General features: G+C 50.7%; 1 protein-coding gene and 1 long non-coding RNA gene across 7 annotated transcripts in view; one reads left to right on the forward strand and one right to left on the reverse strand.

The window, feature by feature from the left end:
- Wars1 (tryptophanyl-tRNA synthetase 1) overlaps window positions 1-17,108 on the reverse strand; it is a 37,521-nt gene that overhangs the window by 20,135 nt on the left and 278 nt on the right. For 2 of the 6 annotated variants that reach the window (XM_087195597.1, XM_021244355.2), the window contains exons 2-5: window positions 16,457-16,575; window positions 12,339-12,487; window positions 6,174-6,387; window positions 4,384-4,492 (exon numbers count right to left, since the gene is read on the reverse strand). In XM_087195597.1, the coding sequence (XP_087051723.1) occupies window positions 4,384-4,492; window positions 6,174-6,387; window positions 12,339-12,449 (434 nt within the window). In that variant the 5' untranslated portion in view covers window positions 12,450-12,487; window positions 16,457-16,575. Of the gene's footprint in view, window positions 1-4,383; window positions 4,493-6,173; window positions 6,388-12,338; window positions 12,488-14,014; window positions 14,213-16,456; window positions 16,935-17,108 lie in introns of those variants that run through there. The other 4 variants (XM_087195598.1, XM_087195595.1, XM_021244361.2 and 1 more) reach the window with 4 other exon arrangements.
- LOC147822834 (uncharacterized) lies at window positions 4,377-16,144 on the forward strand. Its single transcript, XR_015445155.1, has 3 exons — window positions 4,377-4,524; window positions 5,368-7,397; window positions 15,750-16,144. It is a non-coding gene; the product is annotated as an uncharacterized LOC147822834 (long non-coding RNA).

A 17,108-nucleotide genomic window follows, 5' to 3' on the forward strand; every position in this document is an offset into this window, starting at 1 on the left:
ATAGACATTCCCCGTCTATACACTGAAAAGACAGAATTTTAAGCCAGCAATATTCTCCAAACTTCTCTACAGATTTGGTACCATCACCACCAAAATTCTAGCTGCCTTATTTTCAGAAATAAAAGAGCTAAGCCCCAAAATCATATGGAAATGCAATGGACGCAGGAATTGGGGAGGACAGGGAGAGGAATTAAAAAGAATTAAGGTGTGTTCTGTACATGTGCCAACTACCACAATGGATGTAATCATTATGTACTAAATGTGGAGTAAGAAAAATGTAAGAAAAAAAGAGAAGAAAAAAGTTGGAGCCCTACTTCACACATACACAAAAATTAACTTGAAAAGTACCAGATATCTAAATGCAAGAGCCAAAACCACAAAACTCTTAGGAGAAAACATATGAGGTATAAACCTTTATGATCCTGGATTAAGCAATAATTTATGAGATATTATACCAAAACAATAAAAAAAAAATAAAGCAATAAAAAAAAAAGTTAAGACTGTTGCACTCAAACGATGCTATAAAGTGAAAAAAACCCTATATAATGGGAGCAAATTTTTTTTTTTTGGTACTGGGGATCGAGCTCAGGACCCTGCGCTTGCAAGGCAGGCGCTGGAACCACTGAGCTAAATCCCCAGCCCATAGGAGCAAATATTTGTAAGTCACAGATTGATTAAAAATCAGCATATAGAAAAAAACATCATCAGTATATAGGGCAGGAGATGTAGCTCAGTGGCAGCGTGCCTGCCTTGCAAGAGCAAGGTCCTAAGTTCCATCCCCAGGACCAAAAAAAAAAAAAAAGAAAAAAATCGGTATATCGAATATATAAAGAACTACTGTAACCCAACAATAAAAATAACCCAATTAATAAGTGGGCAAAGGACCTCAACAGTTCTCCAAAGACATGAAAACCAGGCAATAAGCACACTAGAGGCTGTTAAACATCATCGGGCACTAGGGAAATAAAACCCTAAGCCAGTGGGATTCCACTTCACACCCACCAGAATGGGTAGAAAACGACAATGAAAACAAGGAGAACAGCAAGTGTGGGCACCAGAAGCCCTGTGGCTGCCAGTGGGAATGTGGAGGGACGGCCGCAGCACTGTGCGAACCGCCTGTCAGTTCCTTGCAGAGTGAACCATCGATCCCCTCCCCAGAGTACGCCTGAGAGAGCTGGAAATACACGCCTGCAACAAAACTGAGTACTGCACAAAACGTTCACAGTAGCACACCCGGGAAGGAAAAGATGCAATCACCCATGTCCGTGAACTGGGGGCTGGGGACACAGACGTGGGGGACATGCACTCTGCCATCTGCCACTGCCCTGTAAAAGCAGGCCTGGACCTGCACCCTTGCTGGCTGGCCGACCACTTCTGGAGCTCCTGGCTCCTACTCCTCCCGGGCTACTTTTTCACGCTCCATCTCACCACGTCTGCTCCTCCCCCTTCCGAACACAGGAGTCTTGGCAACTTGGCCCTTGCTCAGCCTCCAACAGCGCCTATCTAGGGCTCCGGTGTCTGTTCTCACCCTGCCTAACTAATGTGCTTCAGACTCCTTGCTGAAGGAGTACAGCCATCTCCCAGGCAGTCACCGAGGACGCGTCTTGGCAGTCCTCCTTGCATCCCGGCTCCGACTTCCAGCGAGACCAGCACTGCACCCCCACTCGGCAGGCAGTAGCCAGACCGGACTTCCGACACCCCATTCCATGATAACAGAGCTGGGAGCATTCCATGGGAAAGCCTTGAGTTGAGATCTGGAGCCACATTCTTCTGGGCCCCGTAACTGCGAAGCCCAGGAAACCTGTTTGCTGTACCAGACATTCCCGACCGAGGGGCATCAGCTTCTGAACAGGAAACCATATGCAAACCCAAGACGGACCAGTGACCTAAACTCAAAGCCCCATTCCTGGGAGCAGGCGCTCAGCTTCCTCTTCCCTTTAGCACCACCAGCCTCACTCGGTCAGACAGGGCTGCCGGTGGTACTTGGGACCCAATGGCCCCTTCTCCAGTCTTTATCCTAAAAAAAGGCTGTCCTTGCTACAAGATTTTCTTTCTCTCTCCTGTTTTTTACAGTGTTGCCTGTCTGTAGACCAGTGTGTGTTCTTGGCTTACACATCCTCGGGAAACTTAAAATTTTATGTGAAATCGAGTGGATTCATCAGGAAACCCATGGTCAGAGGAGGAAGACCTGCCCCGATGCGTGCTAGGACTCGAATGAGCCCTGAGTGCAGGTGAAGAGAGGAAGGCGAAGTGGGGAGCACAGGTCCCACCCACCACGTCCTTTCTCGGAAGTCCCCAGGCAGGCAAGTCCCCAGCGGGGCCAGTGGTGGTGGATGGAAAAGTGGGGTGACAGCTAATGGGGTGGGTGTTTCTTCTCGGGCGATGAAAATGCTCTGGAATGACGAGAGATGCAAATGAAAACAACGCTGAGACTCCACCTCACTCCAGAAAGAATGGCTGCTATCATGAAATCAACCAATAACAAAAGCTGGCAGGGCTGTGGGGGAAGAGGACCCCTGCTCCACTGCTGGTGGGAGTGCAGACTGGTGCAAGCACTGTGGAAATCAGTGTGGAGATACCTCAAAGAACTAGCACTGGAAGTCCCATTTGACCCCGCTATTCCCCTGCTGGGGATCTTTCCAAAAGAATTAAAAGAATTGGCCGGGGATTTAGCTCAGTGGTTGTGCTGCCTGCTAAGCAAGCGCAAGGACCTGAGTCCGATCCCTAGTACCAAAAAAAAAAGAAAAAAAAAAAAAAAAAAAAGAATTAAAAGAATCATACCACAGTGATATACGTGCACCCATGTTCACAGCAACACAGTTTGTAATAGCTAAACCTTGGAAATAGCCCAAATGCCCATCAACTGGAGACTGGATAAAGAAAATGTGGTTTTTTAAATAAAATGGAGTACTAGTCAGCCATAAAAAATGAGAAATTAGAGATATTTATAGCTAAATGGATGCACATTGAGGCCATACTCTTTTAAGTGAAATAAATAGGACACACATGTATAAATACCGAATAGTTTCTCTGGTGTGACAAACTGAAAGTGTAAATAAGGACTAAAACGTGTAATAGATAATGTGAAATAGGAAGAAAAGGGGCGAAGGGGAAGTGGGAGGGGTAGGGGAAAGAAAAGAAGGGAATGGAATTAATATGAGAAAATGGAAAAACAGAAACAAAATCTTTGTAAATAGGGAGGGATGGAAGGGTTGAAGGGAGGGCAGGGGAAGGGGGAAAAATAAGAAGAGAGACTACGTAAAGGTACAGATTTCCAATGATGAATGTCATTATATTGTATACCTAAAATGTACCAATGATTAGAATGAATAATCGATAATGCAAAATAGGAAGAAAAGGTCCAAAGGGGTAGGGGTAGCGGGAGGGGCAGGGGAAAGGAAAGAAGGGAAAGGAAAAATGCTGAGAAATGGAAAAAATGGAAATAAAGTCTTTGTAAATAGGGAAGGGTGGAGGGCGTGAAGGGAGGGCTAGGAATGGGGAAAAAATAAGAACCAAGACACATCATGTAAAGGTACAATTCCCAATGAGAAATGTAAATGTGTTGTATACCTACAATGTACCAATAAAAGAATTTAATAATAAAAAAAAATCAAAATGCTCTGGAATGAGACAGTTGTCATGGTTGCACAACTTTCTCAATATACCAAAAGCCAGTGAATTGTATACATTTCAAAAGGCGAGCTTCCTATGAATTCAATTTCAAGGGAAGACTAAGTTGGCTAACAGGGCCTGGATCTCTCTGCTGGTCAGAGGTGCAACACTCAGGGAGAGCGTGGAGTCCTGTCCTGGGCATTCCCCTGTGACCGCCAGCACAAGCAGGGCAGAACACTCTGACCTCAGACCAGGAACCCCGCCGACACAGCCTGGAAGGTGGGCCCGTCCCAACACCAGCAGTCTTGGTGAAGCAGAAGCCCTTCTGGAATCTTGATGTTATCAGCACAGAATTTATGGTCTGAGGCAGGAATCCTCTGTTCTATGTACCCTAATGTTACTTTCTGTTTGGATCATTCACCAGTGGGCTGGTACAATGGGCGGAAGTCAGTACATGATTTCAGGAAGCTTGCTGTTTATTGTGTGGGAAATGTTCAACTTGGATGTATCAATCTTTTCTGTTTTAGGACCTTTTAAAACTTACAGTGTATAATTTGGCATGAAGCTCATGGGCTATGACCTTGACCTCCACCTTGTGAGATGGGCAATTTATAAATGAGCTAAGGGCCTGAGTGGGGGGACAAGCATGACCCAGTGAGTTCCCCCTCCAGTCTTCCTGGGGCTGGGTCCTGCCTCTCCCAGATAAAGGAAGTGAAAGACAAGAGCTGCTTCATGATTTTGAGACCCCAAGAGGAAACAGAGGGCCCTGACCTGTGTGAGAAGAAGATGCCTCGGCGCAGGAAGCGGTGTGGTCTTTGCCCGGTGGCTCTCTCTATCCGGTTTATCAGCTCCTTGTCAATTTTACTGCTGCCAAACTGAACTGGAAAACAGAAGAGATGACCTTCTCAGGAGGTAGGAGTCTTAGTGACCAGATATCACTGCACCAAGGGAAAAACGCATGTCCACAGGCGATCAGATCTCTTTAGGGCCCCCCGTGCAGTCCCTTCTTGCAACCCAGGGTAAAGGTCCTGTGTGCGGTAACAACTGCTAGGGTCACAACCAGCAGCACAGGCTGCTGCTGGAGCTTGGCTCTGATGCGCACACACCTAGCTAGTAGCACTTTACACACCCACATGCACACACAGAATTTTTTTTTTTTGGGTACTGGGGATTAAACTTGGGACCTTGCACTTGTGAGTCAGGTGGAGGAACCATTGAGCTAAATCCCCAGCCCCACACAGAATTTTATAACGGTTTAACTTGTACTCACTGACAGCATGATTGTCCACGTTCCTTAACTGTTGACCTGAATTAATGTCAGCCCTCAAGTGAATTTTCCCTTCTTGTCTATACTTAGATAATGGAAAAGGCTTTGACTTAGGCAAACATATTCCAGTCGTTTCTTCTTTGATGAGATCCATGATCTCAGAGTGACCATTTCTCTGCTGGGTGGGCAGGGAGACCCTGGAAGTGTGACAGCAAGCCCTTGTCATCCTTCTCAGGCTCCGTGATGAATGGCACTGGAGGGGAAACTTAAGTAGCCTGGGACTGAACCCTGACCGCCAAATGACTGTAAAGATGCCTATCGCCCTAGATGTTTCCCAAGTTCGGAACTGCTCACAGAAGGGAAACCTGTGAAGCTGTCTGTTAGAGATCATTTTGAAATGTTTTACATTGTTACTTTATTTTAAAATAATCCTTTGGGAATATAACGTGCAAAGGATTTTAAGATCTGTTTTCCTCTTGTTGTTGCAGCTTCATTATATTTAATTCAAAATTTTAACATATCATATGCATCCAAAACCAGAAGAAATCAGAGACCAGGGTTTCTGTTTACTGTGTACGGACACAGTAACCAAGACATCAATCAGGCCATGTGTCCACGGAGTTAACAGATAAACGAGATGTAATGGACGCTACTCAGCAGGAAGCGAGGGATCCTGTCATCTGCACTGACATAAAGAAACCTCAAGGGCAAGGTGGACAAGCAGGCACAGCAGGGCAGAGGCCCAGAGGCCCACGGGCTATAAAGAAGTCACCTTGTGGAGCAAGGGACCAGAAGAGCGGTGAGCAGAGCTGAGAGGAGGAGGGGGAACCGAGGCTGGGCTCTGTTAAAGGGTGGAACACCGCTGACAGCAATGTACTGCATTCTTCACAACAGCTGGAAGACAGGACTTTGAATGCTGTCATCACAAAGAAATGGGGGCCGGGGATTCAGCTCAGTGCCGCCTGCCTCACAAGTGCAAGGTCCCGAGTTCGATCCCCCTTACCAAAAAAACCAAAAACCAAAAACCAAGAAGACGACACTGCTGGAGGCGGTGAATATGCTAATTACCCAACTAGGGCATTACAGCGGGTATAATGGCACCTATGGCAGGACGATCACACTGTATCTCACCAAAGTGCACAACTAGGCATCAATAAAATAAAATTTTAAATATGTTTAAAAGAAAAGAAGATACTTGCAAACACACACACACACACGCAAACTTCGATGGAATCAACTCAAGGGCGCTGCCTCCACAGGCTGAGGCCGCGCCAGGGAGGAGGCTGAGGGCTACCTATGAGCTTGTCGTAGTCAATGCCCTTCGCGCTGCTCGTCCGTACTGTCCATGGGTCCACAAAGTCCTCACTGCCTTTGGTGGCCTCAGGGCCACTCTTACTCCCAGGTGCAGGGTTCTCCGGGAAGCAGCCAGGCTTGGACTCCTCCCCCACGATGGCTTTGTAGCTCGTTTTTAATGATAACAGCTTTTGCACTGCAGAGTCAATTTCATCCTGAAGAAAAGAAATACAGCTGAAGGAAGAAATAGGAGTAGTAGCTCATGCTCCTGACTGGCCGGCACGGTGCCGAGCGCCTTCACGCCACGACCATCTCCAGCCCCGGGACAGCCCTTCGAGGCAGGCCCTGCTGCCCTTGGCCATGCAGGAAGCCGTGGGCTCAAACGTATTTTACTTTGATCTCTTTCCCAGTGCTGTGAATTACTTCCACAAGCTCGATGGGATGGCAAGAGCGATACAGGGCACACTGCCGTTGATGACGAGGCTAATGTGCTGAAGATTTCCCAAACACCATGGATCCCAGGGAACATTCGGGACAGCTCCTTTAATGGAGTCGCCGACCTCTACCAAGGGCTTGTTTTCTGGTCCCACCCAGGTTGGGATGAATATTTACAAAACTTCAACCACGAAGCCACCAAGGACATCAATGGTGACTCAAAACAAATGTCAGGAAAATCAATAAAGCCAGGGAAAATATGTAGGCTCTCGGGAGGGCTTCTGGGAAGCAGTTACACCACTACACTTTTGGAGCCTTACCAAGCTATTGCAAGTGTTGGCACAACTGTTGTTGTAAAGTCAGAGAAAGACAAATGCAGACTGTGTCCCTTGGCATCTCGAAGACCTATGAGAGCCTCCCTTCTGTTGGCCACCTGAGCCTGGGATTTGGAACAGCAGCCCAGTTAAGCCCGCCAGCCACACTGTGCCCTGTAGCTCTGGGCCATCACTGGCCTAGCTGGTTGGATCACAGGCACAGCCCTGCCTGCTTGGTCAGGGAACATAGGACAGGCTGTGCTCCCCAGGGAGGCCGCCACAGCCCGGCCCCATTTGGAGGGAGTGGTCCTACTGGGCACGGCGGCTGGGCCACAGGGACTGCGGTGCTGGGGCGGTCAGTGCTTCAAGCTACAAAGCTGTCTGGAATCTGTCCGAAAAACGAGTGTGCTTAGTGGAGTCCACAGTTGACTTGTGGATACAACGCATATGCTCGATAGTGTTTGCCGGGGAGACGGGTAAGTGGTTCTCATCGAGCTCTAGTCTGCAGAAAACAAATGTTTAGCAAGTGTCCTCTGCAGTGCGCTGTGGTCAGGACCCTGTGGCCAGGTGCTGTGTGGACAGTTCCTACTGTGTGCTCTCCTTCTGCTCGAATCTAGGAGGCTCTGGAAGGGTCAAGCGTCCAACCCACAGCCTGGCTGGGGACTGGCTGTGGCCTGGGGTGTGGCTGGAGCATGAACACCCTCACCCAGTCTGTGTCCTTGGTTTCAGTCTAACACAACCAGGACCCCGGAATGGAATATATAAAAGCTGAGACTTCAGACTGTGCTGTTACCATAGGTGGAGCCCAGGCAGCACCTCTGGGGGGGGGGGGGCAGGAGCCAGAGTGAGGCTGTGGGGCCAGCACGCTTCCCAGAGCTGCTGGGCCGGCCGGCCAGGGGGTGCTGGCCACAGGGAGCTGCCTGCCGGGCCGCCACACACCTCTGGGTGACTGGTGTCCTACCCTATACGGGGCAGTGTCTTGTTTTTTTTTTTTCGCTAGTACTGGGGAGTGAACCCAGGGCCTGGACTCTATCTCCACCCTCCTCACATTTTCAATAGTGTCTGGGTAAGTCACAAAGTTGCCTAGACTGGGCTTGACCTTAATGATCCTCCGGCCCCAGACCCCTAGATACTGAGACTGAGGTGTGTGCCACCACGCCTGGCTCAGCCCACGTCCTCTCTGGGCTTATTCAAACTGTGCACGCCCTCTGCCACTGCCTCCCTCGGCACCCCCAGATTCTAACCCATGTGGCCTCAGACGCAGGGCCACGGTCGCGAAAGTGCAGACCCTAGGTGGTCGGGGTCTCAGAGACAGTGAGTCTCTAAATAAACATCAGGAGCTTCAATCAACTAAAAACACATTTCGAGGTTGGGTACAGACCGACGTCTGCAGTTCCGGTCAGGTTGCAGACACTCTCTCACGGAAGGACACACTCTAAGAAGCAAGCGCCTGCTGCTTGAGAGCCACGGAGGCTCTATCCCTGGACCGCCCCGATGGTTGGTTTGGTGGCAGCAGGAGGACATGGGTGCTCTCTAGCACAGGAAGGGGACTTGTGAGTGCCCTGTCCACCCTGGCCTGCAGGGACAAAGCAGGCAGCCTGGGGAGGACCCCTTGCCATTACATGGGGTAGATCTGCTGATAATAAAGCCTTCCAGCTTTCCCTCAAAAACAAAAAAATTCCTGTTGAGTAAACTAATGACCATAATAAGTGTAGTCGCTATGAATTACTAACTAAAGACATTTACTGTATGTTAGTCAAGTTTACTGTTAGATGGACAAAAAAATGCCACCATTAATCCCCCAAATGGGCTCAGATAAATGATCAAGTTGGGTACAGTGGCACACACTGTAATTCCAGCACTCTGGGAGGCTGAGACAGGAGGACTGCCACAGCCTGGGCCATGCAGTGAGTTCTTAGGGCCTTCCAATTAAGTCACATCTCCAGCCCTTTCATCATTATTATTGTTGTTGTTACTATTATTTTTTGGTACTGGGGATGAACTTGGGACCTTGAGCTGGTGAGGCAGGCACTGGAACCACTGAGATAAATCCCCAGCCCTGTTGTTATTTTTTGAGATAGGGTCTTATCAGTTGTCCAGTCTAGCCTTGAATTTTCAGTCTTCCTGTCTCAGCCTCCTGAGCAGGTGGGAGGAGCACCATGCTCAGCTACCTGCAATCTCAGCACTCTGGAGGCTGAGACAGGAGGATCTCCACAGAATTTGAGGCCAGCCTGAACTACATAGTGAGACCCAGTCTCAAATGAAACAAAACAAAGCAAAAATTTTTGTTTTAAAACAACTTAGTGTAGGCTGGGAGTGATGGTGCATATCTGTAATCCCAGCACTTGGAAGCCTGAGGCAGGAACATCACCAGAGTTTGAGGCCAGCCTGGGCTACACAGTGAGTTCAAAGCCTGCCTGAACTATGTGATGAGACCTTGTCTCAAAAAACAAAACAAAAAACCAACCCCAACAAAACAAGGACCAGACTGACCAAGCTCCTGAAACCTACTTCAGCAATACTAGAGAGATCCTTAAAAAAGGCACAATCCCACAAGGACAGAGGAATCAGGAAGAGGATGACAGTCAGGAGACCCAGAAGCTGGTAACCCGATGGGTGACCGGAATCCCAAGACACTGAGTAAAAGCAGGCAGTGACCTCACCTACGCATCGGGCACCCCAAGGCTCAGGAGCAGCGCCTGGGGGCTGGGGTGCAGAGGAAGTGGCCCCGTTAGGATCCCTCCCTCCCTATCCAAGGGCTGTGGGGGGGCCCTGCACTCAGGGTGCTGTGCACGGGTGGCAGGGAGCACAGGAGGAGGGGGCATCGAGGCTCCACACCAGCCCCCCAAGCTGTGCTGTTTGGGAAGCAGCGCACACGCTGTCTGCAGACCGCAAGGACCTTCTTGGGAGACTCCGACTCAGGCAATGAAAATTCCCCATCCAGAGTGAGCTGGCCAATGGCTGTCCAGGAGATGGAGCTCCGAGTGACAAGGTCCCCAGGTGTGGAGTGACCGACAGCTGACAGTGCAGCCAACGCACATGAGACCTCTGTTAAGGAGAGGAGGCCGTGCAATTAAATGGCATCTGTGTATAAATCAGAGACCAGCAAGACCATTCCGACTGAGGAGACGAGGGGTAGCAGACCAGAGGTTTATGGGAAAGGCGCATTAGAGGTCAAGCGAGTGCTTGAGAGGTAAAAATGGTAGGAGAAATGAAGATAGAAGTTGAGGAAGAGGGCCGGGATGTAGCTCAGTGGTTCCACGGCCTGCCTTGCAAGCACAAGGTCCTGAGTTTGATCAAGGGAAGCAGGAGGACTTCTGAGAGTTACAGGTTGGGAGCTTCCGGTTTTCCAGGAGCACAGAGCCCTGAGCCTGGGGAATGGAGACCCTGGAGCAGAGCAGAGCAGGGCTGGCCCCGGCTGCCCAGCCTTGGGCCCACAGGGACACTCACTCCCTGAGAGCTCTCCCTGTACCAGCCTGGGGAGGAGCAGGCACCAGGCAATACAGTACGGTTTCAAACAGGCAAGCTCTCAGAAATTATTTCCTTTGCACCCATTTTTTTTCAGAAGCCACTGGGAGATTTGCTTTGCCCTGCAGCACAGAGCAAAGAGGAGCGAGACTCAGGATCAGGAGGTGGGGACCAACAGGCAGACGTGCTGGGAACTGGCTCGCAGGACTGCCCAGCAGGCCACTTGCCAGAGGGCTGATGTGTTGGGGGAGCCTGCAGACAGCCACGTGCTGAGTGGTGGGGACACATCCCGAGAGACGCGTCACTGGGTACTCTGTAGCTGTGAAACCCCATGCAGTACACTCAGCACACTTACATGGCACAGGTCCCTCACTGGATGTGGCCACAGGATGCAAGCAAGACAGGAGGTCAACATGAGATGGGTGAGGCTACGGCGGCAGCACACGGTGGGTTGTATTCTCTAAACTCTTTTTCTTTCTTCCTTTCTATCTATCTATCTATCTATCTTTGTTTTTTTGAGGCAGGGTCTCACTTTGTAGTTCAGGCTGGCCCTGAACTCACTATGTAGCTCACGCTGGCCTTGAACTGACAGTAATCCTCCTGCCTCTGCCTCCCGAGTGCTGGGATTACAGGCATGCGCCACCACACCCGGCCTAACTCTTTTTCTTAATAGGTAGGAGTAATTCTAAAATAATGATAAAAAGTCTACTGGAGTAAATACACAACCAGGGCTAGGGGGAGGCTCAATGGTAGAGTGCTTGGTTAGCGTGTAACAAGCCTGGGTTTTATCCCCAGCATCAGAAAGGACAAAAACAAAAAGAGAAACAAAAACGTAAGCCAGTAACACAGTGACTTATTTACCAGGATAGAGCATTATGCACTCACTGTACTTCTGTTCGACTGGCAGCAGCACAGTACCTGTCTGCATCAGCATTACCACTAACGTGTGGGTAAGGCACTACCCTACCAGGTGGCAGAGGCCAAGATGCCATGTGCGACAGGGATGTCCAGCTCTGCTGCGGTCTGAGGGACCACAGCCGCACATGCAACCCGTCGGGCCCATCCGCTGCTGCATGGCACATGACTGCACACTATCATTCAGGTACACAAAAGCCAAGCACACAGAAATTAAGATGAATATTAACTTCAGAGAAAACAAAAGACAGCAGGAAAGGAGAAGCAAGCATCTTGTGCTACTGGTCCAGCTATTTACACAGTCATGACAATGTTAGCACCAATAATGACCTAACCACCCTTGGAATGCAGGGGCCCCAGGGAGGGTTTGAGAAACCACAGGTCCTCATCTCTACAGTGGAAGGCCTTAACTGCAAAAGCAACATGGGGGATAAGCACAGCACTTAGTGATCGGAAAGGCATGCAGCAAAGGGTCAGCTACAATACCGGAGCACACTTGTGTTGGGGAACAGGAAGTGGGGAAAGATGGGCGGAAGGGCCAGGGTGCCGCTGGCCCTTCACACCTGTGGGGTCCGTATCCTGGAGTGAATTCACCTCAGGTTTAAAACAGAACAGGACAAAACCAAAACCTGGACGTGTGTATGTTACATGCAAGCATCACACCGGTCCTTTTTATTTTTCAGAGATAGGGTCCTGCTATGTAGCTCAGGCTGGCCTTGAACTCACTATGTAGTCCATGTTGGCCTGGAACTCATGATGACCCCCCTGCCTCAGCCCCCTGAGTGCTGGGATCACAGGCATGGGCCACTACCCCCCGCTGCCTCCCCAAAAGGCCTTGGGTTTCCCTGAATTTAGCCCCTGGGCTCAATCCCTCTGGGTATGAGGAAGGATTAAAAGTCTCAAAGGCTTTTAGAACCACCAACTCTAGACTACAGGCACCAGAATGTTGGCAATTTATAATTATAATCAAAACACCTCACCCACGGAGGGCAGTGCTATGGGTACAGGAAAGAGAACCCAGCCAAGTCACCTACTTTTGACGCCTTTGAAGCCTTGAGGCAGCGCACGTGCTCGCTTTGGGCAAGGATGCTGTTGTACAGCTCCAGGGGAGCATCAGAGGGCTGGCCATTGGGCACATCCGCCATCCTGAGGTCCGAGGACTTCCTCCGTAGTCAGGACAAAACTGCAGATGAGAGTGAGGAAGGGGAGAGAGATTCAGGACCACAGCAGCTGTTCTAGTCCTTTCCTGTGCAGGTTGTGAGGTGAGCTATAATACAAGAAGTGGGTAAGACAACACTGATACAGATACAATACAAGCAGAAACCTGGGGCTGTGGAGAAGAAAGAGGGTGAGAACAGAGCTGGAGTTGCTAGCACTGGATCCGCTCGGGAGGGACCCGGTGAGGACCAAGCCGCAGGCAAACACCCCAGACTCCCCGGGGCTGGAACAAACCCAGCTTCATAGCAGCTAGAGACACTTGGCAAACTGCTGCTGGCTCTTTATCTCAGGGCCCAGGGCTTCAAAGGAACGGCCAGTGAACCTCGGTGAACACTCCCGAGAGCCAGCTGCTCGGTTCTCAGCCTTTGGAGACCTGGGGCACAGGGCCTCGTCCAAGTCTGTAAAACTTTGAAGTTATGGTTGTGTCTCTTTTCTTCGCAGTTTTGAGAATTGAACCCAGGGCCTTCAGATGAGCTGCACCTCAGGCCTTTATTTTTTATCTTGAGAAGGGTCTCACTAAATTAGTAAGTTGTCCAACTTGTGATCCTCCTGCCTCAGCCTCCAGAGTGCCTCGGAAGGCACGCCTGGCTGCCTGTGCATTCTGATGGTCATTATTTCATCTCCTAATCTGGAATGAAGTGAAGCACAAGACTGGCTGAGATCTGACCTCTTCTTGGGCCTGTCACTCGCTCTTCCTCAGCTTCACTTCCTCCTCCATTAGCTGGGGACCAGGAACCCTTTCAGGTCCCCCAGGGCTGTTAGGAGGATGAGGCCTCTGTCAGCTGTGAAGTGGGGCGTAAACCACTGCGTGTATTGTTGTCACACCAGGTTCCTGGGGCTGAGGGACCCAGCTTCACCTGACTCACTGCACTGGGATGGAGGAAGAGGAGGGACAGGGGCAGAGGTGACAGCAGCTCATGCCGAGCAGCTTTGGTCCTGCTGCCGTTCCAAGCATCACCTGAGCCCTGCCCGAGGAACCCTGGGTGAGGTCTGTGGCCTATGCTTCACAGATGAGGAATAGAGGGGCTAAAAACCTGGACGACATGGCAAGTAGGGAGTGGCGGAGCTGGGAGAGAAGCCTGCACTCGAAATCACCGTCCTCAAACGGGGAACTCTAGGAAGCAGACGCAGGAATCTGGGTGCAATTTGTTTCTATTCATCCACTTGGTAAATATTGCTGAAAGGGTGTGTGAATTTTAATGAAAGCAATCGTCACATAAATCACTCATAGTGCAACCAGGTGGACAGCTGCCAGTTTCTGAGAAACCCGTCAATTCCCAGAAAGGGAAGTTGAAGAATGGGCTGGAACAGAGAGGGATGGAATGCGGAAGTAACTTCTGCTGGGGCCAGGGAGGGACGTCTGAAGCCTGACCCCAACCCGACCTGACCCCCTGCAGCACAGATGAACCAGTGAGCCGCAATAGAGAAAGGTCAGAATATTATTTTTAGATACAAATGGTCCAACACCTCACTACATGGTCCCAGGTCCCACCTCCTCGGTCTGGGGTGAGTGTCCATCTCTGGTGACCAAGAGCTGATGGCTTAGGGAAGTCCAGGCTGTGGTTCTCCCCCATCACAGCTCTCAGATTTGCAGCTGCTCCTCCTGGCTGCACCAACTGCTTTTCCTCCCAGAGTACTGCTGCCAATCTCTCCACTTCAGACTTCTGCTTTTCCCTGTCTTTCCTGAACCCTGTGCAGCCGGGGCAAATGAAGGTAGTCACTCCAGCCATTGATCCCTGAGCACAGCCGTCAACTTGATTAAAGCACTTACACTGCCTCTTAGTAGACTACCAGGTTTATCCAGTGGATTTCTGGCACCTGGTACACTATTCAGACCATTAACATTTACTGAATGGACGAATCTCACAAATCGTTCAGTTCAACTTCTTTCACAGGCTGTCTTCTCACAGGATGTGTACAAGTGCTTGTTCTAGCTGAAGGATGATCCCTGTCTGGGCTTTAGGGGGTCTCTCATTTAACATCCGGACACTGCACCGAGACTGCCAGGATTCCAGGAGAGCCAGGCCTTCCAGTGTCTCCTTGAGGCCTGATATCCCTAGCCTGGCTTCTCCAACCTTGCTAACATCTTCCCACATTCTGGTGAGCCATCTGATCTTGCCTTTGGCTTTCCCCACCTTCCAAAAAGGGGTTACTCTGCCTGGCAGCAGTGGGCAGTGGCCTCTGAGTAGAACCCAAATCAAGCAGAGGTCAGAATTACCTTGGAGCAGGCACTCTGCCTCTGTTGCAACAGAGCCGGAAACTTTCTCTGGTGTAAGGGATCGGCTGCATTCAGGCCCACGTCATGGGGGACACAGGTATCATCAGTCTCAGACAGTGGCTGAATCAGCCGGAGGGAAGAGAGATAAGGCCTCCCTGGTCTCAAGATCACTAGACATGCACTCACTCATGGGGCTGCCCACACTTGAACTGTGTGCCTGGGGATGCAACTTCTTGAGGGAGCACTTAGTACTCGGGAGCAGGAGCCAGGAGAACAGCACGCCTTCCACATTTCCTCCATTCAGCTATTTACCGTTTCTTGTGAGTCTCCCAGCCCCAGCCAGATCTAATCAACATCCTCCTCCTTTGTTAGCTAACTTCCATTTATTATTATTATTTTTGTGGTACCCAGAATGAACTCAGGATCTTTGCACCGGGCTACCCTCCCCCACCCCACCTTTAAAAAATGTTCAGACAGTCTTACTAAGTTGCCCAGGCTGGGATCGAAGTTACAGTCCTCCTCCCTCAGCCTCGCACAGTACTGCAATTACAGGTGTGCACCACCGTGCCCAGCTTGTTAGTTAACTGTGAGGATTAAGTTTATTTTAGAGGTTTTCAGCCTGGAGTTCACAGTCCCCTGAACCTACACCAAAGTTTGCACGGATGTGTATTGGTGTGTGCACAGTTTTAATGGGAGTAGAGAGGCGCCCTTATCTTTTCAAAGGGGTCTGAGATGCTAGAAAGGCAAGGAGTATTTATCAAGTGTTTACCACCTGAACTCCAAATAGGGAGCTGATTGTCTGTTAAGGACAGTCTACTTTTCCTGTTCTCGCTAAAACTCCACTCTGGAGGAAGGGAATGCAGTCAGCGCCGTGAACTTACCTATGACTTCCTCTAAGCGAAGTATTAGGAGTGGAAGGTAAAAGTGCCTCTGCATAGCCCGCCCAGCCAGAGCCAGATCTTCAACAAAAAGCTACAAAAGCTCTTAAACCCCCAATTTTCCTTTTCAGGAACTTAAGCCTTGTGCTGCCCAAGGCTCTGGCCAGGCATGCCTGGCACGAAGTACCGGGTTGAAGAAATGGAAGGGAGGACTGAAGGAAGGGAGGACTGAAGGAAGGGTGGCGTTCAGATGGCCCCTCAAAAGCAGCTGCCCCAGGAAAGCTCCAAGGCCTGGAAAACCACTAGGATGGCTCCAGGCTGGCGAGTTCCCAAGGACAAGATGACCTGTCCAGAGCAGCTGGTTCATCAAACCCCGGATCTCGGAACAGATTATGTTCTGCTTCCCTTTGAACACTAAGAGGAAAGGGCATTGTCCCCTCCAAATAATAAAATGAACATTATCTTGAAGGCAAAGGAGACGTTAATTTACATGAAGGCAGACACAAGTTCATGGGCATCACATCACAATAACCATGCTCACGTGTTCAGATACTGACCATTCGAGGAGGCCCCATCAGTGAAAAATACCACTGATCTGAAGGTGCTGAAAGGGAAGCCGCGAATCCAAGCAGGCAACTGCTCAGCGCTCCCTCTGTTCCCTACAGAAGTAGGGAATCAGCTGAACTTTGGGATAAAATAAAGTGCACAGCATTCTAATCCCGAGAGACAATGCCCTTCCCCTCCGCACTGAGGTTTGCAGCACCCTGATGAAAGCTCACAGAAACACTCCCAACAGCTAGCAACAAGCTGGGAGCCTGGCAAAGAGGGCAATACGTACCCAGGCGGTGCGAACGTGCAGGCGGAACCGGTGGTCTGGGCAGCCCGACAGCTGAGAATCCCTGGTGCAGCTCCTCAGTGAGGAGTCTTTAATACTCCTCCCTTCTTTCTTTCGGTTTCCTTTTCAGAAGGCTATATTGTTTCTCCTGCTTACTCCACCCCTTCAGCTGTGGGCACTTTGGGTTTCTCAGAAATCAGCCAGATTCTCATAAACACCCCGGGCTCTGGACCCTCCTTCCCCGCGGCCACGTGCATTAAGGATTGCGGAGAAATCACGCCAATTCTCCTCGGCACCTCGGCCTCCGAACCAGCCTCTTCGACGCGCCCGTCCAATCAGGGGCGGGTGGGGGCCGAGAAGCCCCCGGGAGAACCGAGTGCTCGCTCATTGCATCAGCCGCGCGCTCTTCCCACCCTGTCCCTTCCGCCCCACCCTCGGCATCGGTCCCTGGGTGACGTACAGGGGGGTGGGGGCAGAGAAGGCCGAGGGGAAGCGGCCCCGGGCTGAGCCCGAGGCGATGCAGCGCCGCCGCCCGACCTCGGACTCACAGGCGCAGGCCCTGGGTTCGGCCCCAGCCCGGGGATCTTCCTGCTCCGAAGCCGGCGCGACTCCCAGGCTTCTCCGCCGTCTCTGCCCCCCTGGCGCCCGCGTCCGT

Source organism: Heterocephalus glaber, unplaced genomic scaffold (assembly GCF_053883595.1).
Source record: "Heterocephalus glaber isolate CG9 unplaced genomic scaffold, H.glaber_assembly_v1.0 deba00001608, whole genome shotgun sequence".
Lineage (NCBI taxonomy): Eukaryota > Metazoa > Chordata > Mammalia > Rodentia > Bathyergidae > Heterocephalus > Heterocephalus glaber.